At 50.5% G+C, this 26534-nt stretch overlaps 1 protein-coding gene across 2 annotated transcripts; it reads right to left on the reverse strand.

Moving 5' to 3' along the window:
* Positions 1-896: 896 nt before the first annotated feature.
* PKIG (cAMP-dependent protein kinase inhibitor gamma) lies at positions 897-18565 on the reverse strand. Of its 2 annotated transcripts, none has more exons than XM_065645749.1 (4): positions 18305-18565; positions 13050-13116; positions 2939-3114; positions 897-1826 (listed from the first exon to the last, which is right to left on the reverse strand). In XM_065645749.1, exons 3-4 carry the CDS (start codon positions 3087-3089, stop codon positions 1744-1746), a joined length of 234 nt encoding a protein of 77 aa, XP_065501821.1. In that variant the 5' UTR covers positions 3090-3114; positions 13050-13116; positions 18305-18565; the 3' UTR covers positions 897-1743. The 2 variants fall into 2 exon arrangements, with proteins under 2 accessions (XP_065501821.1, XP_065501822.1); XM_065645750.1 differs by having other exon boundaries at positions 897-1823; positions 18305-18562.
* Between the last annotated feature and the right edge of the window lie 7969 nt (positions 18566-26534).

Here is a 26534-nt window from a genome sequence, read left to right on the forward strand (position 1 = left end):
CTGCCTAAATATAATTCTGGAACAGATATTTTCTGACCAGGGAGACCTAAGATTAGCCTGTGCTTGACTGCTGGAGGTCTTGCTTGCTGCACAGTCCCTCTGCACTGCCCTTTGGCTTTCTCTGTGTGTGTCAGCGTGAGCCAAAAATACTGTTCAGTGGCAGTGAGGAGAGCTGGAAACGGGGCTTAAACACCCAAGTGTGTGGTCAGCCAAACCCAGGAGCTCCCTGCTGTTTTGCCCCCGAGCACAGGGAAATGGGAGCAGGCTCTTGGCTGCCGTCCGGGCATGGAGCTGCAATGGTATCCAGGCAGCTCCGGGACCAAGCGGGTTTGCAGCTGCCAAAGCAGCAGATGCAGCCGCTACCTGGCTGCCAAATCCTTGTTTCCCATGGGGGCTGGAGCCATGGACATCTCTCTGCTGGCCCTGTGGCCATCGCTTTTTGGAGGCCCACAGACAATTCCCCCTCTGGCAGCTGCTTCCCTGCTTACTTAATGGCCTAGTTTTCACCAATAAATCTCAAACCCACAACATTCAGTTCTTCCCTAGGCTGTCAAGGTGATGTCCTTGTAGCTCTGTGCTGCAGAGTGAAGACATCTGCTGATGTCTGGGCTGCTCCGCCAAGTCCCAAGCCAGCCTTGAGCTCCCACAGTGGGTGAAACAGCCCTGGGGAAAGCGCTGCCCGGCAGCAAACCTGGGAAAGCTGGGGCAGACTTCTAGCGTTTTCTGTGCCCGACTACATCTGCTTCCACCTGGGTGCTGCAAAGCAGACCCAAATGGAAGGGACTCTCCTGTAACACAGCTCTGTATCTCCCTGTCAGGGTAAGCTGAGCTCTGCAGCTCAGCCTGCTACAAGGTGAAACAGAGGAAGAAGAAACATGCAGGCAGAAAACAACACCTTCAGTACTTGAAGGCTGTGTTATTTATTCCAACAGCTTATATAGTTTTATCAAACCATCTTTAACACAAAACATGTCTCCTAAAAGAGAGAACGGTGTGAGATCCTACCAGAGATCATCTGGGCTAACAGCTTGCAAAGTTAAGCCTGAATTTCAACAGTCAAACCAGCAAAATGTTTCTCCCCTCCCCTTAACAATATCTTAAAATCCTAAAACCCAAAGAAAAAGATGCCTGTGGCTGGTGCTGCTGGGTCTGTAGGTGGAGCTCGCCCACACGGAGCTGTGCTTTGGTCCTTTCCTGATGCCAAGCGGCAGCAGCACAGGTGACGTGAAGGCAGCGGGACTGGCCGGGTCCCCTCCCCGCTGCCCACCCTGACAAAAGGCCACATGGACGGTCCAGAGGCCAAGTCAGATCTAAGATGTGGATGAGGGTGAGGCTTAGAAAAACCAATAATCTAAATTTCTAATCTATGGAAACAATAAATAATAGTCTAAATTTGTGAAGGAGGAAGGTACCTTGGACAGGAAAGTCTGATGTGTCTATTATTACTGAAATTGGCTTTTCCCCGAGGGGAAAATTGCAGCTAAGGCATCTTGAGAATGGCTCATATCACTGCAACGATGGCAGTGTTGCTCTAAATCATTAGGGATGGGAGCAGAAGTCTTTTGGAGGTGCCAGTCCTTGCACAGCATCTTGTGGCTCTCTAAACAAAAATGGTTGCAGCAGAGGCATTTGACAGACAACTTGCTGTTCCACATTGGCTTTTATCTGCAGATTCAATAGCAAACTCTTGTTCCAGGTTCACAGCAAGGCCCTTCTCCTGCCCATCCCATCCCCTGCACACTGTCACGGGGAGGGACTGTCTTCTTGCCCATTTGGACTTGCTCCAGGGTCGTTCTCAGAAGAAGTGGCATCTCCTTGGGTTTCTGCTGAGGGAGGATTGGGAAGAAAGCACAGTTGGTTACACTGCTGAGAACACAAGAGACCAGTAATTGCAACAGCTGATGGTATTCAGATTGCCATCTGAGGACCTCTCGCTACCTTCTTGCAGCCACATATTTGGTTTAAGAGTATTGGGTTCCCTTCCTTCATGCCCCTGGGGTACAAAGGCTTCTTGACACATGTGGTGATGCTGGGAGGGAGCCTCGGGGCAGGGATGCGCTCTCCTTGTCCAACCTGTAACATCATCTTGCAAGTACTCCAGGAATGTCTGCCCAACAGCCTGGCATCTACCTGGGAGCTACTTTTTTCTCTGTTAGAAAGGCTCTGATTTTTGCTTGCTATGGACAGGTGGATGGGCATATGCTAGTATGGACACATTGGGGTAATGTGTTTTAAAGTATTTTTTGTAGTTACAGATTGTAGTTTGGAGGAGTAAAAGAGAAAGGGCAAAAAATTAGCTTATCCCCTGCAGTGGTGCTGTATGTTTTGTGGCTTGTTAGTGAAATCAGTCTGGCTGGTTTGCTCGGGCTCTGGATGGCGGATTCATGCTGGTTGTAGTCATCTGGTCAGCGTGAATTGAGCACGGTGATACTGCTGCCGTGTTTGGGCTACGGGGGAAGGTTCAGAGATGGCTAGTGGTGTTTAAAATTATTTCTGTTGTTATTTTAAATACTGTGGAACTATTTGAAGTCTGATTTGTTTTTAAAAATCCCAAAACCAACCAACAAAAAAAAAGCTAACCGTAACCTGCCCCACATTTGGGTTTTTTATAAAGCCTAAGATGTAACTGATGTGTAATTCACTTTTGGTCAGTCCGTGTCTTGTTTGAGCACTCGTACCTCTACAAACCCACCGAGCAAAAGGCTTCGACTGGATTGTGCAGCAAACCCAGGTTCGTTGCAAAAGCCCCCCAGCCCGGGGAGTCTCCCACTCGCTGAGCACCCACCAAGCACGAAGGCGCTGACTGCAGCGAGGAACGGGGTGTTCCTCCTGCGCATCTGTGATGCTCCCAGGGACACACCAGTCAGCTGCACTGCCATTTCGTGCCTTGCCCTTCCAGCACCGGGAACTGGGCTTACTGGTGTGTGCGGCAGCTCACCTGGTCCTTCCACGGAGAGGTTACCTATGTCCCCGGTCAGCTTGCGCATGCTGATGGTGGTTGCCTCTTGCTGGATGTCGTAGACAGCATTCCTCCGGCCAGCTCGATCGGAGGAAATAAAGTCAGTGTAGGTGCTGGACTCTACCTCCATTGCATCTCTATATGTCTGCAAAATGCTGTGGAGAAAACACAGCTGTGAGGTCAAGGATGCTCAGCAAGGCTCAAGTCATGGCCCCCTCCAGATTAGGTTACTCCGTGGAGTTAAATTACAGCATGAAAAAATAGTCCCTGTAACTCTGCTCCGGTTCCTCTAACAGGAGCTGCTGAAATCTCAGATATCAACCCCATCACGTGGGGCGAGTGGGTGACCCATGATGTAGGGTGATCCCCCATGCCAGGTGACCCACCGTGTTGGATGACCCACTGTTTTGGGTGACCCACTGTGCCAGCTGAGGGCAGGTAAGCAGGAAGGATCCATCCCAGCTGCCTCACCAGCCCTTGCTCTGCCACTGCCCCATTCCTAAGCAAGGCATTTGCCTCTCCTTTTGAGTTTCTGGCGTTCTTTAGGAGCTGCAAGGTCGCTTGCAGCAGCTGCTTCCTACAAAAGAAAAGCCCTTACAGAAAAAGCCCTCCTTTCTCCTCAAAATGCCACAAGAGCTTTGAACAGAGGCCAAGTTTGCCCTGCTGCGTGGGGGATGGGGTGCTGATCCAACATGGATTTGTAATGGGAAATGATCAGGCCCCCGTGGATACGCGCTGGAGAACTCAGGGAGCGGGGGAGTGCATTACAGGTCTTTGGATCAGTACTGGCCTCCACTGGCTGTTGGATGTCACTGAACAAGTGTTGGGCTGGACAGCTTTGAGATAAGCACTTTAACACGTGAAAATCTGCCCTTCTGTGAGATGTTTGGATCCCTTCACTCCAGGCTTGTGTCTGTGCCAAGCACAGAGCACAAAGAAAGGCTCAGAGCGGCCACTCTCACCCGTAAGTACCGCTACAAGCCAGCTCTTAGTTCAGCCTGGTGAGTCCTTCAGTTGTTGGGTTTTCATTTTAGCTGACGGTTTAAATTGCCAGTGTTGAGTCCAGAGACCTCAGCAGCTCAGGGGATGTATCGCAGGTGTCTTGGCTCCCGGGCACAGAGCTGGCGAGCACAAGCTGCCTCTGTGCTGGAAACCTGGTGCCCTTGGGTTCTGCTCCTGTTTACTCAGTTTGGCACTTAGTTTGTTTTTCTGTGCAGAAATTAGACATTAATAGTTGTCTTATCTGCGGCTTTGCCCACTGTAAAAAATGCCTCTAGCCCTACTGGTGTTGTCAATACTTGAAGGAGGTTGATTAGAAATGCTGGCGTCTAATGTAAAAAAAAAAAAAAATCCCACTGCTTGTTATTCACTCGAGGTTAATGTCCCACTGAGAAACTTGCTTGGCTCCTGTACAAATCCTGCTTAATATGGATCTTCCTATCAGGGAAATCTGCTGGCAGACCACCAGGCTGGGCAGGAATCACACTCCTCGCTCTGTAATCCCTAATGTTACGGCAGTAGAAAGAAGATGCTGCCAAAGATGCAACAGCCAGGATAAAAGAGGTTAAATCTCACCGTTCCTGAGCCTGAGCAGGGTGCAGTGACCTCAAACCTGCATAAAACCAGCACGTTTCAGCAGCCCCAGGGACTCGTCTGCTGGTGATGCCAGTTCAGGGAGCGCTGGCACCAGCTCTCTGGTGGGACATGGGGCTTGGCCCACCCAGAGCTCCCAGGAGAACCTGCTGCTCCACATCCAGCACATCCTGGCAAATACCTGCCTCCTCCCAGGGCTTGGCATCCCTCTCACTCCTGTCAAATGAGCCCTGGGAAAAGCTGCATCCTTCGCCACAGGAAGAGTTCCCAGCTGTTGTTTTTCCTCATCTTTCCTCCTTCCTTTCCAGCCTTGCCCTTCCTGGAAAGAGGCACCTGCTGTGGATGCAGCACGCTGGCTGATCTCAGTGAGCAAAGTGCCTTTTCCCTGGGACAGGACGAGCATCTGTCATTCCTCGACAGGTCCTCCTCGCAGCTTAGAGGCTGCTGCTGGCCTGTAGCTGCCAGAGAGATGTCACACGGACTTGGGAGGCTTCCCTAAGAGCGCACATCTCCACAAACTGTGATGTGAGGCCAGTCCAGGTCTGATATGGTCAGGAGTCCTCCTGCCCTCGCACCGGGAGCTGGTTTGCAGAATGGACTCCACAGACCGGCGAGCAAGAGCTGACCAGCCTCCGGGATGCAGCATTTTCCCTTCATGTCCCTTGGTATGCTCAGCTGTGGCAGCACTCTGCCCAGTGACTAAATGCCCCATGACATGGGGAAAGGATGGGATCTGGATTTAGAACAGGGGAAGGAGCCAAGTGTGCAGAAACGGGGAGGTTTGGGTCCCAGCTCTGTGGCCGGGAGGTGGCGTGTGTGATTTATTTATTTTCCGCGGCTGAGAGGATTCCTGTCTTCAGCTCTCCGTGGAAAGAGCTGGAGAGAGGTGGATTTATGAGCAAAGGTTTCAAATTTGTGCAGTTCCTTCGGGATTTTGAAGGTGGGCGGCTCTCAGAAGCCTTGCAAGCAGATCCCTCCCCACTGGCAGAGACACTCCAGCTTCTGCCTGCAGGCAGCTGTTGGACCGAGGAGGTGACGGCATCGGTCCCCTCAGTTCTTGGTAGAAAAACCTGACTTTTAAAGAGCATTTTCACTTTTCCAGGTAGGTGCAAAACAGTTCAGGGGGTTTTTAATCAGTGGAAACATATTTTACCATCTGCCAGGGGCAACAGAGGAATCACCTTCTCTCTTGCCCACGTAGTTCAACCTGAAACTGCGTCACCATGGACAGTCATTTAGTGGTGGCAGAGGGTGACAAAGGAGGGTTCATCACCCGCCAGCTCCCCATCTTTGTTTTTTCATATTCCCGTGGGCCAGTGGGAGGGGCTGATGTGCCGGCTCTTGCCAGGCGTTGCAGGAATAAGCCCACGGCACACGATACACTGCGCAAGGGTTTCCAGGGCACTTCAAAGAGATGATTCAACTTGTCCCCAGAGGGTCATTTGCTGCCTCCCTGCCCTCCTTGCTGCTGACGGGAATAGGAACGGTCCCTGCGCCCTCAGCACAGCGTGCCAGCCTGCGGGGACAGGGCAGGGGATGCATGGAGTGGTGACAAAAGCCATAGCCAGGGGGCTGGGACCTGCTGCCTGTTGCACATTCCTGAAAAGCTTTTCTGTGCTGCTTGGAGGGAGGCTGTGTCCTCTCCACCATGGGGACACGGTGCTGCCTGTCCCAGGGCAGCTGGCCACAAGCGATGAAGCCCCTTGCAAGCTGCCACAGACACCAGACACATCCCCTGTGCCACCTCTGCTCCCCTGCCGGCTGAAATAAACTCTGCCAAACCCGCTGTTTGGCCTGCTCTTATTTTTCCAGTGTCTTGCAAGGACTAAAAAATCTGGAGCTGTCATAGCCTTGGCTTTGCTGGCACGGACTGGGCTCCCAGAGCCGTTTTGCGGTGGGACCGCAGCTGGGCTCGCTGGCATTTTGCAGGGACATCACCCAGCAGCTGCCGGCTCTGCTCTGGGGGGCTGTGGCTCCGCACAGGGGGCTGAATTGTACCCTTTTAGAAGGTGGTTGCTAAGAAATGAAAGGGTTAAATGTTTCTTCTGCCTTTGGTAGAAGAAACTGTGGCATTTCTTTTGGGTCAGCTCAGTGTCCCTTTAGGTCCCACTGACAAGCCAGCAGTTAATTGCCATTTTCCCCCTTGCCTGTTTCTCCACAGCACAGATCCCAGGGCCTGTGAGCAGTTACTGAGAATGATATAAGAGTGGCAGAGAAATGATGTGGAAACGGCAGGGGTGGGTTAAACTCCAGCTGCAGAGTTAAAGTCCTGCCTGCAGAGCAAACACAAGCCCTGCGAGTGGGCCAGGGTGTCTCTGCGAGGGATGGGATGGATGTCACAGTCAGCCCCAGCCCTGGCCTCGAGTTTCAAGGAAACCCTTCAGAGGATATTGCATCTGTCCCTTGTGTAGGTTAAACTGTAAGGTTTTTATGGCTAGGAAGGGCTGGTTTTGGACTCAGCGCTGATGCTGGCTATCAGCAGGCTGTGCTGAATTGAGTCGGCTTTGTTGCTTTCTGCTCTGCCTCGCTTACCTCATGCCTTCTTTATTATTTTCCTCTGCACCTAACCTGTCTTTGCAGTGAGAGCAAAGGGCCTGTGGGTCAGAGTGAGTCCTGTTGATCTGTGCAGGGCAGCTGTGGCACTTTGGGGCATGAGGCAGCTCAGGCTCCTTCTTAGCCATCCTTGGGGCCGAGGGTGTCCAGCAGAGCAGAGCTGGGCTGCTGCAAGGAAGGAGGTTCCAAGGTTAAAGAGAGCAAAGGTGAAGGCCTGCTTAGCTAAGGCTGAATGGCAGCCTGCTTTTCATAGAATAGAATGTTTGGAAGAGCCCCTGAAGATGATCAAGTCCAAGCATAACCTAAGTTAGTCACTAAACCATGTCCCCAAGCGGCACATCACGGCGTTTTGTAAACCCCACCAAGGGCTGGCGACTCCAGCCCTGTCCTGGGCAGCCTGTTCCAATGCCCGACAGCCCTTTCTGGGAAGAAATTGTTCCCAATATCCAATCTAAACCTCCCCTGGCACAACTTGAGGCCATTTTCTCTCATCCTATAGCTTCTTACTCGGGAGAAGAGACCAACCCCCTCCATGCTACAACCTCCTTTCAGGTAGTTGTAGACAGCGAGAAGGTCTCCCCTCAGCCTCGTTTTCTCCAGGCTGAATCCCCCCAGGTCCCTCAGTCACTCCCCACCAGACTTGTTACCCAGACCCTTCACCGTTTCCTTCAGACACCTCCCCGTTCCTCAGGGCCAGGCAGGAGCAGTTGCCCAGCCTGCCGTGCTGTCCCCCGGGCCACCCCAGGAGCAAAGCCCTGTCCCTCGGCCACCTCTGCAGTCACAGGGGCAGCCCCTGAGGGCAGGAACAGGGACACCCAGCAACCCGGGGGCAGGAGCCCCGACAGACTCACGTCCTGCGCTGCTGCTGCCCGGCTGCGGCCCTGCTCCCGTTGCCAGCGGCAGTTGGAACCAACAGCTGCGGGTCCCGGTTGGAGATGGCTCCCCAGTCCCGCAGCCCAGCTGAGGACGTGCTCTCCTGCCTTCTTGGTGTCACACTAGAGGATCTAATGCTCTGTAACTTCTGGATTCATAAAGCCAGGAAGCCAAGCTAAACCTTGCTGTGTTTCTGGGGTGAAATTTCAAAGTTCTGCCGGGGAACAGGGATGCGAGCCCTCCTTCTGCCCATGCATCGCGTCCCTTCATTGCAACCCTGCAGGAACCAGGGCATGAAGTCGTGCAGACGCCTTCAAGCTCTCCGCATCATGCAGTGCCCCTTGCCCTTTCATTCCAGGATACAGTGACTATTATTAGGCCTCGCCTGCTGGGGCCGGATCCATAACAACAGCAAAACATGCTCAACCGCCCCACAGCACTTTTAAAATATTTACAGTGTAAGATGGTTTACGGCAGAGGGGGGTCTGGTAGAGCACAGAGCCGGGAGCACCGGGATTTCTGTGCTCCCTGTGGGTCTGCCGTGAGGTTTCCTGCTGGGAGAGTCACATCCAGCGAGGAGGAAAAAAAATCCCGTAGGGCTGAAGCCAGCACTTGAGGTCAGGGGGTTTCCACCAACTGTCTGACAACTTCCAGCTGGAATTGCAGCAAATTTTCCGCTAGCTCTCGTCTGTGAACATGCATGAGGGGTTGCACATCAAAGAAGGAGGGTTCTGTAACGGTGTTATCATGGTTAGAGAGTATTTTTAGACCTGTGCTCGTGCCTTCAAGGCCTTGCTATGGCTCATGACCCCCATGCACTAGAGCTTAGATCCGCGGTCAGAAGCTGAACTGAAGCTGCAGATGTCCTGTTGGGAGCCTGCTCTGGTAGCAGCTGCAAATGTAAGTGTTGGTAAGGCTGGTGACAGGGTCTGCGCCAGGCACAGAGCTCCCCTGCTTTTCTGCTGGGTCTGTCTTCTCCAAAACGTGGTGGTGGTGGGTCTTACTGGCCAGAATGGATGGGCTCCAAACTGGTGAGCCCCGAGTTTCCCGGCTGGGTGAGAAAACAGGCAGGACCAGGGCAGCAGCCTGATCTCCTACCAAGGCACGTGTGTTCATCCCATGTGCTCAGCAGCTTCTTTCCAGGTGAGAATAGCGTGGAAAAGCCTCACCACACGTTGACAGCTAAGAGGTGTCAAGGTTGGGCATGGCACACGGGTGTTTTCGTAAGGCTTTTGCTGTGCCATGCCGTGTAATATCTCCGCACCCTCTGGCTCTTACACTAAACACAATGAATTCAGCCAGTGTGGACATTGCAGCTTCTCCAGCCACTGCACTGGTTTTGCAGGAACAGAGCTTTTAAGGTTCTCTAGACTTAGTGGAAAATTATCATTCATATAGGAGAAGAGCAGATAGAGCAGAGGGACTGAGGCTCGATGCTCATACACAGATCCTGGCATTTGCTTTGCCCTTGTTTGACAGAACAGACCACTTGATGCCCATAGAACGGGTGACTAATTGCTTAGCCTCAGATTTAAGATTAGGCTTAGACCAACTCCTCTATGACTTCACAAGCTTTGCATTTAGCTCTGCCAAGCTCCCCAAACTCCCTCCCCTCCCTCCTGGCCTTCAGCACATCCCCAGGGACCCCCACTGGGGTGTCTCTGCTGCCCCAAGGCATGTCCTGCTGCCCCACGTCCCCCTGGCCACCGCCTGGCTCCCAGCTGATGTCAGAGATGCTCCAGCTGGATTTCAAAATCCCGGCTGCCCCTTGGCATGTAGGGTGAGTCCTCATGTGCGCTGCTGCGCTCCCCAGGGGAGGCTTGGGGAGGAGCCGGGGAGGCAGGAGGGGATTGCTCAGCATCTCGTTATTGTCAGGATGTGTAGGCAATGGCAAGAGGGAACTGCCTGTCCATCCATCCGTCTGTCCGCCAGGAGGGCAGCCCGGTGCCCAGCTCTGGCCACTCAGCACTGCCAGCCTGCATCCCCATGCCTGGAGCATCAGCACCCCTCTGCCAGTCCCCACGGGGCATGGGTGCTGAGCGGCTGCTCTCAAACCCCTCCACCGCGAGATGAATCACTGTTTGCCTTGGTAACCAGGTCTGATGGAGCTCTCTGCTCCTCCCTTCCCTCAGCACCCAGCCTCGGCTACAGCTTAAGCCTCTTCTGCAGCCTCTCTCTAAGTTGATTAATGGAAATAATTGGTCTCTTCGTGCATTTGGAGACAGTTGCCGTGACAGCAGTTGTATTTTTGTTTTATTCCCAGGTCAAGCTTGTTTTTCACATCCCACAGCTTCAAGGTGCTGATAAACCAGGGCACTCTGAATAACACGCATCCTCTGAGGGGTGGGGTGGCAGAGCAGGACAAGGCTCAGCCCCAGCAGACCTTAGGACATGGCACCTTCTCCCCTGTTTTTCAGCCCTTCAAGCCAGGCTCGCGCTGGGTGGATGTGACATTCTGACTCCTGCACAGCCGAGAGCAGCGATCCATACCCCTCGTGTTCACCCAGCACGGCCACAAGCACCCATCACCTTGTCAGCCAGCACCCACGGGTCCCTCTGTCCCTTGCAGAGACCCTTTCAAAGCTGTATGGAGTATGAGGCTACAAGTCCCTTCTCCATTATTTTCATTTTCTCCCAACTTCTTATTTAGCTGCCTTTATATGTCAACATATTTTTATATAAACAAAACCAGTGACTGTGTGTAAGATCTCCTAATGCCTGAGTGTGCAAAGCAGAGGAACCACAGACCAGTCACTTTAAACCCTTCAGCTGCAAAATCCCCACAGCTGCTGCTGCAGGCTTGTTCCAGGAAGACTCGTGTTGTCCCTGCTTGTGATGTGCAGTCACCCCACCACACCTGGGCCATGGGGTGGATTGTTTTGCAGTGGGGATCCCCTTCAGACTCATGTTCCCTGTCTTCCCCGAGATCATTCAGGAGGAAAAGTCCCTGATGGATTTCACCTCAAACTCCCCAGTGGTCCCACAGGTTTTTTGATCGCACTAGGGCACTGACCTCTGAGTGAGCATCACCTACTCAAACCTCACTTGAATTCCTGCCCAGAGATGTTGACCCCAGCACACCAACTCCCCCCAACACCTTGCAGGCTTTGCTGGGCAAAGAGAAGTCAAATAGGTGCAGAGGAGATGCAGCTGGGGCTATTTTCTAGCACAGCTGCCCTTGTTACTTATAAAAGGAAGCTGAAGCCACAGCAGATCTTGATGGAGCAGCTCTGTTTCTGGGTGGAGGGTGACCTTTCTACAGGACAGAGGTAAGCAAGGATGGGTCTTTATTTTTATGTCTAGCAGGAAAAAAAGAGCAATTTTGTCCAGTTTTTCTTTGTCATCTGAGGAGTTGAGCTCTGCTGCTGTGTGAAAGCAGTGCTTGTATGGCTGGGAAGAAGGACTTGGCTTGGAAGAGGTGTTGTGCATGCTGTAACTGTGCAGTTTTGGCTGCTGCTAGTTGAGGAAGCTCTGCTTAGCATAGGGGGCATGAAGTTCAAAGCCACCAGCCTTGAGTCTTCCTCTTTCAGGCTGCACAATCCCCTTGGAACTCCCATCCAGCATCCAAAGAGTCCTTCTGGCTCTGGGTGGTGAACAGAGCTAAGTGAGAAGCTGTGAAACCTCCTGAGGTGTGAGAGCCCTGGCAGCTCCCAGCAGTGCCTAAAAATAACCAGGGCGACTCTTGAGAATGTCAGTGAGGCTGATTAGCTAAAACTGGGCTTAGTTCTGCTCCCTGGAGCTGGCTGCCCTGTCCATACACCCCAGCGTGCAGAAGAAAGCCCCAGCAGGACTGCCAGCCCAGGGCAGGGGCAGTGCTCACCTGGGAAGACAGGGGCAGGGGGAAGGTCTGTCCTTGGGAGCTGCGAAAAGGATGAGGTGGCTGGAATGGTGCTATTGGTGCTTTACATGCAATAGAAAAGGAAAGTGTAGAAGTTAAAAAGAGGCTGTCAGTGAGTGGTGGCTGAGCTAAGCCCTTTCAGGTGGCTCCATGGCTTCTGTTACCCACTGAACCGAGTTGTCCCTGTCCCTTTGGCTGTGCTCCCTTGCTAGGACCACTACCTGGGCAGAGAAAGCAATGCTGGCCTGCACAGCCCCTTCTCTGAGTATTTCTGTGATGGATGGAGAATTTTTGTTTGTCTGTGTTAGGTGATAGCAGCTCCTGATCCTTTGTGCAGGCAGGGTAAATCTCTCTGCATAAGTCACTGGGGATGTGACATCTAGACACGAGTTAAGCAGTGCTCGAGATGTGCTTGTGACATTACACTGGGGATGCAAAGTGATCATTCCAAGTTACAGTCTCAGAAAAGGGAAAGCTTCTAATGAAACAAATTGCCAACTATTTCGTGACCAACCAAAATGCAGCCTGGGTGTAGAAGGACACAGGGTGTCTCTAGCATACATGGGAAAGATGCTGGATATAAGGGATTAACTGCTCTGAGAGACCTGCAGGAGGAATATCTACATGCACCAAAGAGTTCTGAAGCCCTGTATTGCCAGATTTGCAAATAACACAACCGTGGCAGCTCTGTGGGAGGGAAAGCTCAGTGCAGAAATGAGAGAAAGCAGCAAGATGATCTGAGGACCGAGGAGATGCTCTGAGCGGAGGAACCATGGGAGTGAAACCACGAAAAGGACTGTGTGAGCTGGCAGATCTGCCGTTTACGCAAGTGCCACAAAAGGTTGAGCTTTGGGGGTTCCCTGGATCTTGCTGGGCTGACTGTACGTGCAGAGCAAAACTTGCTTACATGGTTATATAGGGGCAAACAACATTTCTGTGCAGGCTGTGAGCAGGATTTGTTACCTTAGGGGCTGCCCTGAGACTTGGCATTGGAACATGCCTTGGTACAAGTACGTGGCTGTGAAGTATGGAAAATACAGCAGGAAAATAATTATGGCAGAATTATTGATTTTTTTTTTTCTCCCCTCTTGGCATCTTTCCAGCATCTAGTCATTCAGAATACAGAAGGAGGTCAAAAGGTTCTATAAAATAGGAAGGAAAAAAAAACATTCCTGTTTATGTAATATCTCCCTGTGAATGAAAATTGTGTCAGTCCATAGTGTGAATCCCTACCTGATTCAGTTGACTTTCCTTCTGGACATGACTTCAAACAAGCTTCATACGCAGCAGGGTACAGCTTCTGGGGAAGGAAAAGAAAATAAACATAAGAAAACATTCTCTGTGCTTTTGTTGGGAAGCATAAAGCTCAGCTGCTTTTTTCCACCGTCTCTGACTAGGACAGCAAAGGGGACGTGGGGTCTGGCAGGGCTCAGCTGAAGGCTTGGCGAGCATGGAGACACCAAAGGGCTGTGGGATGGTGGGGTTCGTATGGCACCTTCTCGGGAGGGTTTGTGCTAATAGAGATTTGGTTTCTTGTGTCTAAGAGAAAGGACAGTCCAGCCATGGTCCTGGCTTCACAGAGAACTTCTCTTTGGTTTTGATTCTCTTTTTGCTGCCCTCAAGTGCGTGTGCTGGGGAAAACCAGAGCAACTCACTTCCCTCGACCTGCACCACAGGGGGACCCAACGGCTGCCCAAGAGTATAAATGAATCTTGGTTTGCAGCTCCAATGCCCCTTAAAGAAGTGAAACTTCCGTATCAGCTTCTCTGAGGCAGAAGGGGAAGTTTGATCTGGTACTTCTAGCTGCCTGGTTTGGTCTGTCTCCTGCTCCTTCTGGTTTCTGTGCTCTCTGCACAGCTGTCCCTTCTCCCCAGTCCCCAAGCCTCAGCTCAAAGACATTTCCTCTGTGGCCTTAACATCTGTGGGTGCATTGCAATCTCCTGACCTGCAGAGCCCAGCCAACAAGACACTTGCTTATTTTAGCAGCTGTTTCAGCTTTCAGACTTCTTGGAACATCATGGACTGTTTTTTTTTTCATGTTGTCCCAGGGACAAATATTAGCAGAACAGAAAGCAAGAGATGAACCATTTAACCATATAAACAGTGGCTCATCCAACAACTCAACTGTCTGGCCCATTTGGGTTGAGTACCATTCCGGCTGGAACTATTCCCCATCATTTTCCAAGTTGGTACCAATCTACAGGCTTTCTCTTTGTTTTTTGACCCACTTTTAAAACTCCCTAGTTGTTAGAGCTGACCACTTGCTGGCTCTGGCCCTGCTTCAAGGACAGGGCACTTGCTGCTGCTGTGTGTCAGTTTGCCCATCTGTTAAATGGAGCTATTAATACTTGCTCCCCTCGCTAGATGGTTCAAATATTTGTAAAGCACTTTCAGATCTGCAGATGACAGGCTTACAGAAGTGGAAAATACTAATTATGATCATGACAGTAGCCAACCAAAGGCCTGGGGATTTAACAATACACTTTTGTTAGTGTTTATCCCCATTTATAGTGAAGTGCTTACTGGAAACACTGGACCGGAAAAGAAACAGGATTCCCACTACTCTGTGAATATGCATCACCCTTTTGGGGCATCAAGCAGGCAAACAAAAGCAGGAAGGAAGAAAGCCAGTTTTGGAAATCCATGACTCTTTATTTTCCTCCTTTGCCTTCCTGCCTTGCTCTGGCTCGTGTGTTACGTAGGCCAAATAGTTAAACCTTCAGCATGTCAGATGTTTTGCAAAATATCTCGAAATACATGGCTCTCTGCCAAGAGAGGCTTAAAGCAAATTGGAGCAATGATGCTCTGAAGTAGGAGTTATCACTGAGCAGCCCTGTTCCCAATGGGCGGTGGGGGGGAAAACCCACATTTTCTCTCAAGAAAAAAAAAATAAGCTGATTTTGGAGACAGAAACTCTTTAGAAATTGGTATTGGCTTTCCAAACCTGCAGCCAGGGCTCTGGCTAGGTATTTCTCTACATGTTGTGATAGGCAGAGCTCTGAAAGCCCCTCTGTGCAAAGGTCACACAATACCCCACCCTGGGAGTCTGGGGATTTAAGGCTGGTGAGGTGGATCAGTCCCTGCAGTGTGACTAAGGATGGGCTAAAGTAACTTGTTACAGAACACTTTGTGTTCTCATCTAGTCCCATAACCCATCAAGGTACCACAGATTATGTTGGGACCCCTGTGGAAATGTTTGTTGGACAGCTAAACATCCATACCCCATCAGGAATTAATTATAAGGGCATCAACATGATGCATGTTTGGGGTTCACATTCTCTCTCTGTTTATCAGCTGTTACCCAAAAGGAACAAACAAAAAACAAACTCTGTGCCCTCAGCATTGCTTCAAAATGAATATATGTTCCAAACAAACCCAGGATGCTTTTTGGCAGAACTGAGCATTATTCTACACAACAGCTGTTCTGGTGCTGCTTTTGATCCAGAGAGGAAATCCTTTCTGTTTTCAAGCGAGGTGATGGCAGCAGACAGAAGCTTGTTCTTGTGTCTCTTCATTCCTGGGTAAACAACAGGCTGTGCACATGGCCGAGACCTCGTTCAGTGCCCTGTCCCCAGCAGCAGCTGCCATCCTCAGCCTCAGAGGTACAAGAAAACTAATTGTAGTGGAATGTTTTTAATCAGTTACTAATTACTGTGAACCAGGTTTTATAACCCTTAAAATGCAATATCTTCTTAATCATACCCAGGATTGTTTTGTTACACAGAGATAACTACCTGTATGTATTGAAACGCCTTCTGAGCTCTTTGTTGCAGTGATATCTTGTGGCAATGAGCACCACAGAATAATTACACTTTGTGGAAACAGTCATCCCAGTAAAATTGATGACGTTCCAGTGGGGGATATGTTTGGCTTATTACATCATTGCAAATATCAGCAAATGTTGGCATTCGGGTGCTTGCCGGGGAGTTCCCGAGGCAGCAGATCGTGATGAACAGTGGGTCTGCCAGCCGGCGTGGAGGAGCCGTGCAAAGAGCACCGGGGCTGGGCTGGGGAGGAAGCGTCTGGGAACCTGATGTGCAAATCAGCAATGGGTGGTGTAACGTACCCATCCCTGCAGGCTGGAGAGGAGGGAAAGCTTTGAAACAGAGAATAGGTGCTTCACACTCCAGGTGCTGTTCTTCCTGATCGTGCTGCAGGTGCTGGTTGAGACCTAGAGAGATGTCTCAATCTCTCCAGCGGCTCTAACTGTCATGAGGAGCTGGGGACAAAGTCCACACAACACCTGAACCTTCCCTTCCCACTGGCTGGTGCTGGCAAGCCTTGGGAGCAGCTCTCCTTGTGACTTAGCTCTTTCTAGTCATGGGCTAGAGACAACTAGAAGCGTCGTTGGTGGGTTTTGTTTGTTTTCTTCCCCTCTCATCCTCTCTAAAATGGATATTGTGATGGAAAAATTGTTTTCTGGCTCAGTCCACATATACAGCTTTGCTAAGGAAACTCCTAGTGGTATGGAGGAACAATTGGATCCAGGCTTTGAATGTGAAAATGGGGAGAGACCACAACAGGGCTTTGAATGTGAAAGTGGGGAGGGACCAGAACAGGGTTGGCATAGAAAGGCAAATGAAAAGCTGGGCTGAAGCTTCTGCTGTTCCTTATGGACTTGTAGATTCATCCCTGATTCTGCCACAGACCTCGTATGAGCCCAGGAAAATCATCTACTTTGTGTGTAGCCCCTGTAAAATAGGAATAATGCTGGTGTTTGGTTGCCCAGAAAGGATAGAGGGATTAATGCACAGCAGCATGCTGCATGAACCGGCTCTGAAATGTGGGAGATCAGGACATGTTATCAACTTGGAAAAGGTTTTCCATAGCTAATCTGGAGGGCCAGGTTGTATGCCTGTGGTTATTCCTCTGAGTGGCCTCAAAAGTAGATGTACCTTTCTTTGGAATAAGAGGATAAGGGGAAAAAGGCAAAACTCTGCATCCTGGCTCACTCTGTGCCTGTGCTCCTCCTCAGAATCAGCCACTGAGCACAGGGTGGCTGGAAGATACATGGCTATCAGCCTCCTTGGGTTTTCACCTCTCCGTGACCAAGCTACCTACACTGAGAGCCTACGTACCATATCTAGTGATCTCCAGTTGTTTAAGGCACTACTTAGTCTGCATTAGCTGGAAACTGTCCCTGAAAATGATGACATGGGAGACTTACCCGTGGAGAGCTCTGTCTGAAGGACTCAAGGCCCTGTTCCGTGTTGACGGTACATTAAGCACTACTGGTGTGTCCATGTTTGTAAATGGCCATTTAACCTATATCTGCGCTATGAATGAATCCAGCCACTCATGATCTCTTCATGCATCCTTCTTTCCTAAACACCATCCCTCACGAGAGCAAAAATGTGATCATCTCTCAGTTGGGTGGCCACGCATTAGCATGGTGGCCCTTTCCAGCCAAGAGTCCCAGAAGCCAAGGCGTGCTCCACAGCTGCCCAAGCCAGGCACGCCAACCTCGCCGTGAGCAAACTGCCAAGAGCCTCAGGCTGCAACCATCTGACGGTCTCTGCCACCTGGCAGTCTCCTCTGGCCCTTGCACTGCTGCAGCATCCCTGCTGCGGCTGCCTCTTGCTCCTTTGACCCAAGCGTGTCCTCCTCCTAGTTAGTGCCGCCAGCCCAGCCAGCCAGGGCATTGCCTCCGGGTTCACAGCACACTTGGCTCTTGTTCTGTGGACACGTTTACCACTTCCAAGAAAAGGGAAACGTTTCCTAAACACCCCTTTGGGGCCGAGGCATTACACACACGTGAAAGCTCAGCGCTGCGGCTCGCCACCAGCTGCTCAGCAGAATCCAGAGAGAGGAGAAAAAGACACACAGTTCCGAGGGGGAGGAATTTGTAAAGCCTTCTGAGAATACCACCACACAGCAGTTGTGGTTTTGTGTTGGTTTTTTTTTTATTCCAAGTCTTTGCGTTTTAAAACATTTGCTTGGAAAGCTGGATGCCAAGGAGCCTCTGAGCCTGTTTCCACTGCCACACTCTGCAAAGCCCTCGCCTGGGTTTGAAGAGGAGCCCCGGGCAGATGCTGTAAGGGGTTCCCTCCAGTGAGTTGCTCAGAATAAATGGATACACGTCAGAAATGAGACCAAAAAATCCCCATGGGGGTCACTGATCCACGGTCCTTTGTGATTTCTAACCGCTGAGTCTGCTCTCCCTGCTACCCCTTCACAGCAAGTACCGAGCTGCGTTATTTTTCCAAGTGAAACAGCAGCTGCCTCCCTGCCATCAGCCTACAAAGAGCTCCTTCCAACAGCAGAAAAAACCGGGATGCAGCTTAGGTTTTCTTTTCAGCCCACGTTTTGTGGGCAGCAGAAATCTCGCTGTTCACAGTTGTTTAGGTGAAAGTTAACTGCAGCTCTAAACAAATCACCCCTTTGTAGTGTGGTTCCCATGCCGGGGGCAGCTAGAAGCAGGTCCCCCGGCCACCCACCGTCCCAGCCCGTCACCAGCCCCACACGGCAGCGTGCTCAGCCCCACTTACGGCCACCCGGGCTCCCGACGCCTCTCCGCTCCCAAGTTCCGCGGTCCCGCCACCAAGGAAGAAATCGCGGCTGGATTACACCCTCCTGGCGTCTCTGCCCGTGGTGGCGAGCAGCCAAGCCGGCCAGGGGAGTCCCAGCCAGTTTCAGACTTGCAGTTTCCTTGTGCTGGGAGCTGCTAAATGAAGTTGCACTTCTCGGGCCGAGGGGCGTGTTCTCCTCCCCTCCGACTCAGTCCCTGCCTGCTGTAATCCAATGCTCATCCCGATGATGTCAAGCAGCTACTGCTCGGCTCCTACCTTACAGCCGGCAGGAGGGATCCGTTTCCTTTTCACAGAGATCTTTGTTTAGCTTCGCCTTGTAACCCCATCTCCTGGCAGCTGCGTGTGCCCGAACATCCTCCCTTCGGTGCTGCGGCTGTTGCTGCCGGTGTTTCCTCCGGCTGCTCCCCCCAAGTTTCTCCGGTTCTTTGCTCGGATTCGCATCGCAGCTGCATCCCACCTCTCCATCAGGGCCTGGCCAAAGGCACCATCACACCCTGTGCAGCCTGAGCTATTTTACCAGGTGTAGTACCTGGGAAGTACCTTCATGTTTTTTTAGAGTGCCTTTTGTTCCGCAGGCTCCCGTGGGGTAAAATACAGCGTGCTCAGCTCATCTGCCCCTGGGTGCCAGCCTGATTTGGAGTGAAATGCAGAGCTGGTGACAGCAGCCAGATTTAAGAGGGGAAAGATGCTCAGGGCAAGGCAGTACTGCATCTGAAACACATACCTTTGTATCCACCTGGCTGTGAAGCCTGTGAGCTCTTAGTCAGCTCAGGGCCACTCCAGGAGCAGAGGAAGTTTTGGCTGTTTCTGTCACCCCAGGAGTGTCCCTCTGGATGGTATCAACTCCCTGTGTCACACCAGCCTTGGAGATACCACTGGGTGTCTGAAGCCAAAGGAGTGAGCTGGTTGCAGTGCCAGGTCTCTAGCTGTCCCCCTGGCCCAGGCTCCTGCCCAGCTCCACTGGTGTGGTGGGAAGGTGTGTGAGCACACAGGGTCTACATATTGCTGCTTGCTCCTGCCTGAACACCTGGATTGCAACAGAGCTTATTAGTGCTAATTGCTTTGCTGAGAGAGTGAAAGACGCACTCCATCCCTGCTGTAAGGACACTGGTCCTCAGCCTTGTTAGGGGGAGAAGAAGTGGCACGATTCAACTGAAGGGCACAAAAGGTGCTTGCAAAGGACTGGATCCAGTCCCCGCTCAAGCCAGCTGAGGCTTAATTTCTGGTTACATGCAAAATAAGCAATGCAAGCCAGGAGGGCCTGGCTCTCCCAACCTGCCATCTCGCAGAGCACCAGGCAGGTGGAGAAGAGGTGTCTCTGCCACCCTGCAGCTCCGTGACAGACGGACCCAGAGCACCAGCCTCTCCTCTCGCCCTGGTACCGGCTGCACGGCTGGACCTGCTCCATCTCTGCTGGCCTCACCACCTCCAGCCAGAGTATGTGTACGTGTGTGCCCAAAAACACGCTGTTCACTGTGATAGATACCCACACCCCTGCCATCGCACGCAGGAAGAGATAAAAACACCAACAAAAGCAGCAGGCAGTGCAGGAAACACCCTGGTGACAATATCGAGGCATGGAGGAAGGGGAACAGACCTCAATAGAGCAAAACATACCCGTTCTTAGTGCATCCCAAACCGGCCTCGTGTAGCTCTGCCTCCTGATTCAATTCAGTTCTATTTCAAAACCGGCCCTGGGAGCAAGCCTGATTTCCTAAGGTGTATCACTTGGCAGAAAGTCACCTCGCTGCAGTGCTTTTGAGTCATAAGTTACTACTTACTTGAAAGTACCAGTGAGGGATTCACCACAAGGCTCTGCCTGTCCTCATGGGATGCACCGGCAGGAGGAGGCTCTGCTGCGCTGTGCTGAGGGCCAGCACGGATCAGGAGGCTGCTATGCTGGCTCGGCTATGGCTGTGGTTTTCTCTTTACTCCAGCTCATATTTGAAAGCGATCCAGAAGACTATGAGCTTTACTCTAACATTCGGGCTGCTGCATTTGAAGGCCAAATCTGTTAAGGATGCAAATGCTGCACCAGCAACCCAGACGTTTTCTTGGCAGCCTGTGGCCAGCGCCATGGCAATGCTGGCAACGTACACCAATGGCAACAACAAAACACTTTGGAAAGCCAGGAGCACAGTGTATGTACTTTTAAAATAAGATGGGTCTTGTCTTACTCAAACTTTCCAGTCCTGTATGTCTGGTCCTGGGAACAAGCCCCCCAAAGCCTCGGTCAAAGATTCTGTCCTTTTCTGTACACATCACATGTCCTTACAGTGACCTCCTCATCCAATGCTGTCCCCTGCAAGGGTTGGTCCAACATTTTCCATCAAAACTCTTTTTAAGTAGAAAAATGCAGTTTGGGATTTCATACATAATTATTTTTTTTCACAAGGGGAAAAAAATAATCCTGAGATGGCAAAAGTTTGCCTGAGATCTTAAGACAGTAGGATAAAAATGCGCAGCTTTCAATGTATTCAGTTGTCTTATTTTTAAATGAAAGTTGATGTTTTTCTGTGGAAATCCACCTGAACTTCCAGCTAATTCTCTGGTTTACCATCTCTTGTCCTATTGCTTCGTACACCGTAAGAGGTGTGGGCTATGAATAAATGCAGTTCCTATTTTTCCATAATGAGAAGATGCTATAGCTGCCTCGAGTGGCACGCTCCATGTGATGGATGGTGTCACAGCCTTCAGCCGACTGACTCAGCTGCAGCCACAATCAGCTTTAACAGCTGCTCGTACTCTTCTGTGGGTTCTACTTGACTCATACACTTGTCTTCGGTGACATTTTTGCTGCCATCCAGCTGCTTTATGCTGTGCTTTCCTGTGTGCTCTGGGACTGGTGTTACTGGCATTGCTGCTCTGGACACCAGGGGGTTTGGCTCCGCGCTGCTGGCTGCTGCTGTGACTGTGCAGTTGCTCTGCAGAGAATTGCACAGATTTATTTTTTAGCTCCGTGTCACAGAGTGGGATGTGGGGAGCAGCGCCCCAGGAAGGGATGGTCCTACAGCCCATGCTGCCGGTGCCACCTTCGCTGCTCTGGGGCAGCACAGGACAAGAGAGCACGGCTCAGAAAAAGCAAGAAGCTGTTCTGTGGGTTGGCTGTCAACATTTAGGCGGCGGAGGGACAAAGCCAGAGGAATCCTGTAGCACAAGTGTCAAAATGAGGTGAGCGTATGCCCAGGGGTGCTAATGTAAAGAACCCCCTCTCGCCCCGTGGCAGTGCTGGGCTGCACGCTGCCTGCTCCAGCAAGAAAAAGCACCCGCACAAAGGACCTTCCAGGAAGCTCCAGAGCCCAAGGAGACGAGCTGTCACTCCAGAAGGATTTGACCCGCCTCTGACCTGAGTGTTTTTGCAGCCTGAGCCTCATTTCCCTCCGAAGCCCATGCTGCCGGGGTTCGAGCAGCTCTGCGATATCCCTCTGTCATATGGAGCCTCCTCACGTAAGAGCAGCTTCCCACCACATTTCCCAAGCCTTGAGCTCTCGGCATTGCTGGATGTCATCAGGATTGCAAGGAAATGTTGAATGGCACAAGATATGCATGGAAAAAATGTGACAACCTGATTTCTTTCCAGGCTTCTTTCCCCAAAATAAACACTTTAAATAAACTTTTGATCAAAAAAACCCCACAGAATGTATTTCAACAGCCTGCTGGGCTCCCTAAGGCAAGTGTGGATGTCTTAAGCCATCACGTAGGAGCTTGCACTCAGAGGTTCATGAGAAGAAGACAAACTGACAGGTAAAAGCAACGTTAGTGATAAGCCACTCTTTGCCGTCAAAGGAAGGACACAGTTTGCTGTTGATTAGGGAAGGGAGTGGGCGTTGGGATGTCTGAATGAATTACTCAGCACTCAGACCCATTTTGTTTTTATAAAAGTTGCTCATCCAGAAAGGTTCATCAACAAGTGAAACACAAAAAAAAGCTTGTAATGAAGCTAAACTCATTAGTGAAACCCTTCCAGGATCACCTCTATTAGCAGGCAGGGTCGAAGAGTCAAGCCTGGTGGTGGGGAGCCCCTCTTGGCGCTGGGACCGCGGGGACGTGCTGGCACGGTGGCTCTGCACGGGGCATGCCAGCAGGGCAGAGCACACTCAAAAAACTGTTTACTTTGAGCGGGGACTATTTTTAGCTCCAGTAATCTCTGCAGAGGTGATAAAGCTTTTCGTTGCAAAGTGAGTGGCTGCGCTTTGCTTCTGGGCAATTTCACTCCCTGAGCTGGTCCCTTCCCAGCCACTGCTCCCCAGGGACCTTATCTCCTCTGCTGAGCCAAACACCTCCGAAAGATTTGTCCCAGCTAGATAGGCTGGAGTCTCAGCCCAAACTTTTTTTCCTTTTTCCCTAGGGAATGTATTCAGTTTAGAAAAGAAATTAACTTTTTTTTTAATAGTCTGGTTCAAAGCCTTTGCTGAAAGCCCATCATGGACATGCACCCTCTAATCCTTCATTTCTGCAAAATTCCTCCCATTCAAAGCCTCCCACAAAACAAGTCACTTGGCTGTTACCTCTTTGCAGCTGCAACAAATACAAGCAGGTCTCAAACTCAAATCTCATGGCAAGGCAGAGTCACCAGTCAGTGCCAGCACTGCCCTGTGCCACCTTGTCCCCAGAGGGTCCCCAAGCCCATCACAAACTCCCTCACACACTCCATATAAGAAGCACTTTACCTGTTGCTGACAGGAGAAAACGCAGCAGCTGGTTAGTGGCACAAAGACTATGAAACGAGTGTAAATCCTGCTTGGTAAGGGATTTGTTTGTCTAAATGGAATCTAGAAGCTGCTTTAGTGTAAACCCACAAAGGTCATGTATTCAGCATGTGCTTCACCAGGAAATCAACTCACTGGCAAAAACTTTCTTGCTTGGGACACAAGCAAATAGCAACGTCTCTGTCAGCTCAGAGATGTATTTGTGTGTGGGGGAATATGCAAGTATTAATTAAACAGGTTAATTCTGCTTGCTAAGAAGGGTCAGATAAACAGAAAGAGCTAAAATGGATTGTCAGGATGAGAAGGTGCAACAGGAGAGGTATCGCTCAGGTCAGTCATGACCGCTCGGGTCTGGCTGGCAGGGAGGCAGGTGATGCTCTGGGGTCCGCACATGAGTCCTCCTGCCCTCTGTCCCTCTCTTTCTGCTGGATGGGACAGTGGGAAGAAAACAAGCAGCAGGCTGGGTCGGCAATTGTGCTTCTGCCTTTTGGAGAGCAAAGGAGTATGCTAATAAATGAGAAGAAAATAGTTGTTTCTGTCAGCTTTATAATATATCCCAGAGCCACTCAGCCAACGGTTATGATTTTTCCCCAGTGTTTGGCAGCCAGACAAGGATTCCTGTTGCAAATGTGGAGAAGCCATGTAAATATTTTGATCTTGACTTGTGCTCTCAGCTAAATGGGCTTTCACATGGCTCTTCCTCCGTGGACTCTGAGCGGAGTACTCCTGCTTTGGAATGGTGAGGGATCAAACTCAGGTTATGAATCCTCTTTGTTGAGGCTTCACCATATATGCTCGCTCTTTACCTGTGGTCAGGAAAAGTTCAGCCTAGCCTCCTGGCATGATTCTCTGTGTTCTGTGTTGGCTCATTAAGGGGGTACATGTAATTAGATGCCGTCTCGTGAAGCGGCTGGTCACCGTGACAGCCAAGATAAGCTCAGTAAGGCTGTTCCTGTGTCCTGTGCCATCCCACATCCTCAGACACGCTGTCATTTATTTATTCTAGCTATTCCCAAGGCCATAAAGACTAAGATTGGGGAGGTGCAGCATCCCTGCGATTTGGTCTGAGAGCAGCAGGAGTTCAGGGCGCTCTGTGGGAAGAGCTCCATGTTCTGGTCAGGGAACAGAATATTCTGTTTATGCTGACAGTGTACATGAAATAAAAACAGGGTTTGCCTAATGACCTGGGAGCATTTCACTCGGGCATTGACATACAGCACTCTGCTCCCAGTAGAGTACTGGGAACCAGCTCTGGGTCTCAGGTGTTGCCCAGGTGCGCAGTGGCTGACACGGGGAGGTGTAAGCCAAGGTGACGGGGACACCCTGCCTGTTGGGTGGCCCAGAGAAGGGCTGTGCCACCCTGGGGTGGACACAGAGGCTGGTAAAACCCCGTTGTTCCTTACGGACTGTGCGGGCAGAGCACGGTGCTGGCTGCTGGTGGGGATGGAAGATGTGCCAGGAGGCAGAGCCATCAGTTCCCAAGCGATCCCAGTGGTGTCACACCAGTGCCTCAGACCGAGATCCCGCGCTGCATCCCTAATGTAGTAGTAGATATAGTCCCAGCCTCAGAAAGCTTAATCCTTTAAACAGCCAAGACAGACACAAATTAAAAAAAAGGGGTATTTTAATCTCCTCTTGGCAGTCGGCTGGTGGGAGGACAGGAGGCTAAATGACTGCTACAGGGACAGATTATCACCCAGCCCAGATCACTGACCTTGTCCGCGCTGTTACTGGCAGCTCCTCCGCGACCATCGCAGGTGGGCGGCCTGATGCTGTTGTGGGTCCGTGCCAGCAGACCTTCCTCACCTTATCACGGCCAATCTCACTCCCCACTGCTCTTGAGATGTATTTTACTTGCTGGTTTTTGTGTCATGACTATTCCCTAATGGTTATTCTAGCATTTCCGGTTTTTAAAGGGTTCCACTTCCCTGGCATTGCTGGCTAACAAGAAATTGTGTAAAACTGAGAACTAGAACTAATGGAATAACAGACTCCCCTTTTTCCACCTTTATTTGCATGAAAAGAAAAAATAATCATTGAATCTACACACTTATTAGAGAAATGTAAGATGCAAAATTAGAGAAACCTCATAGATTTGATATTGAAATGTTGCATGTTGGAGGGAGGAGTGTGTGATCCCACCTGCAAAGTAATTACCAATTTGCAGTAAACCACTACATTACAGGGTTCTTTACCCAAAGAATTAATATGCAGGGCCTTGCATGCTCTGAATTTCATCCTAATTTGCTGCATGCTGACTTCCTTGTGTAAACAGGTCTTTTTGGCAAGGCTTATGGTATATTTACCGCTATTCGTTCAGCGGTACTTCAAACTGGGACACCAGCGCCGGCCAAACAACTGAGCTGTGCCTGCTGGCTGCGGGTCCAGCCCAGCGAGAGCCGGGAGCTGACAGCGGCACCAGCGGCGCCGGTACCCAAACCAGCTAAGTTTGGGAAGCCGTTAGGAATCATCTTTCATCACTCAGCATCTTCAGTTGGGTTCATTTAGTTCCAAGCTGGGTAATTACAGCCTCATTATTTTTTCTTTTTACAATGAAGACAAGACTGCAAGCCAGGCAGAATAATTCCTCCTGCTACCGTTGCCAAGATATGATAGCACATCTGCGCCATAAGGAATGTGTCATGGTATCAGTTTTATTAATGGTAAATAATAGCTCTTCAGTTAGGCAACATCTTAACACTATCTGGTGCCTAACCATAAAACTAACTAAATTTCAGCCCCTGCAGACAGATAGTTGAGCCGAGATTACCACTGCCCAGCACATTCCTCGTGTCAGGTTTTGCATGTTATTTTCTTCACTGAAATTAGTATCCAGCTACAATCAGACTTCCATTCTAAAACAACAAACCTCATCTAAAAATAAGACATTGAAGTTCCCATGACAGTAAATAGAGGCCAGGACTGAGGGAGTGGTGGTAGATCAGATATCAGGGAGCAATTCATCCTGTCCGTGCATCTTGCTGGCTAGAGAGACTGCTCGATAAGCACCGCGGGTTGGAGACTTCCCTTGTAGGCAGCTGCCAGGCAGCGAGATTAAACCCATCCGAGCAGGAAAGGAAACGAGGCACCTTGTTTATACTGCTGTATCTCACCTAAAGCTCTGTGATCTTGCAGGACTATTTCTCAGTGCAGTGAAATTTTCTGACATACACATGGGCGCCAGTGTGTCTGTTTCTGTTTTGCTTTGATGGGTCTTGCATGAAATTGTTTGAGGACTGTAACAATATTAAATATGTGTTTGGAAAAAATAGCTTTGAAAAGAAAATATCCAAAAGAACTGCATTGCTGGCCTGTCAAGGCATTGGGTTCTGCACAAGCCCCTAAAAACACAGTAACAAATACAGTTATACTAATATAAATTTGAATTAAAAGTTGTAAGCCAGCCTTTAGATTCTGAAAAAAACCCTTCTGCCATTATCTCACAAAGACAGCAAATTCAGAACTGAACTATTATTTAT

The sequence above is a fragment of the Caloenas nicobarica genome, chromosome 15 (assembly GCF_036013445.1).
Source record: "Caloenas nicobarica isolate bCalNic1 chromosome 15, bCalNic1.hap1, whole genome shotgun sequence".
Classification (NCBI taxonomy): domain Eukaryota; kingdom Metazoa; phylum Chordata; class Aves; order Columbiformes; family Columbidae; genus Caloenas; species Caloenas nicobarica.

Coding starts and splice junctions, on each gene's coding strand:
- PKIG (XM_065645749.1), bottom strand. CDS start 3,089: ATGGAGGTAGAGTCCAGCACCTACACTGACTTTATTTCCTCCGATCGA. Junction 1,827..2,938: donor CCTCTCCGTGGAAGGACCAG/GTGAGCTGCCGC, acceptor ATCCTCCCTCAG/CAGAAACCCAAGGAGATGCC.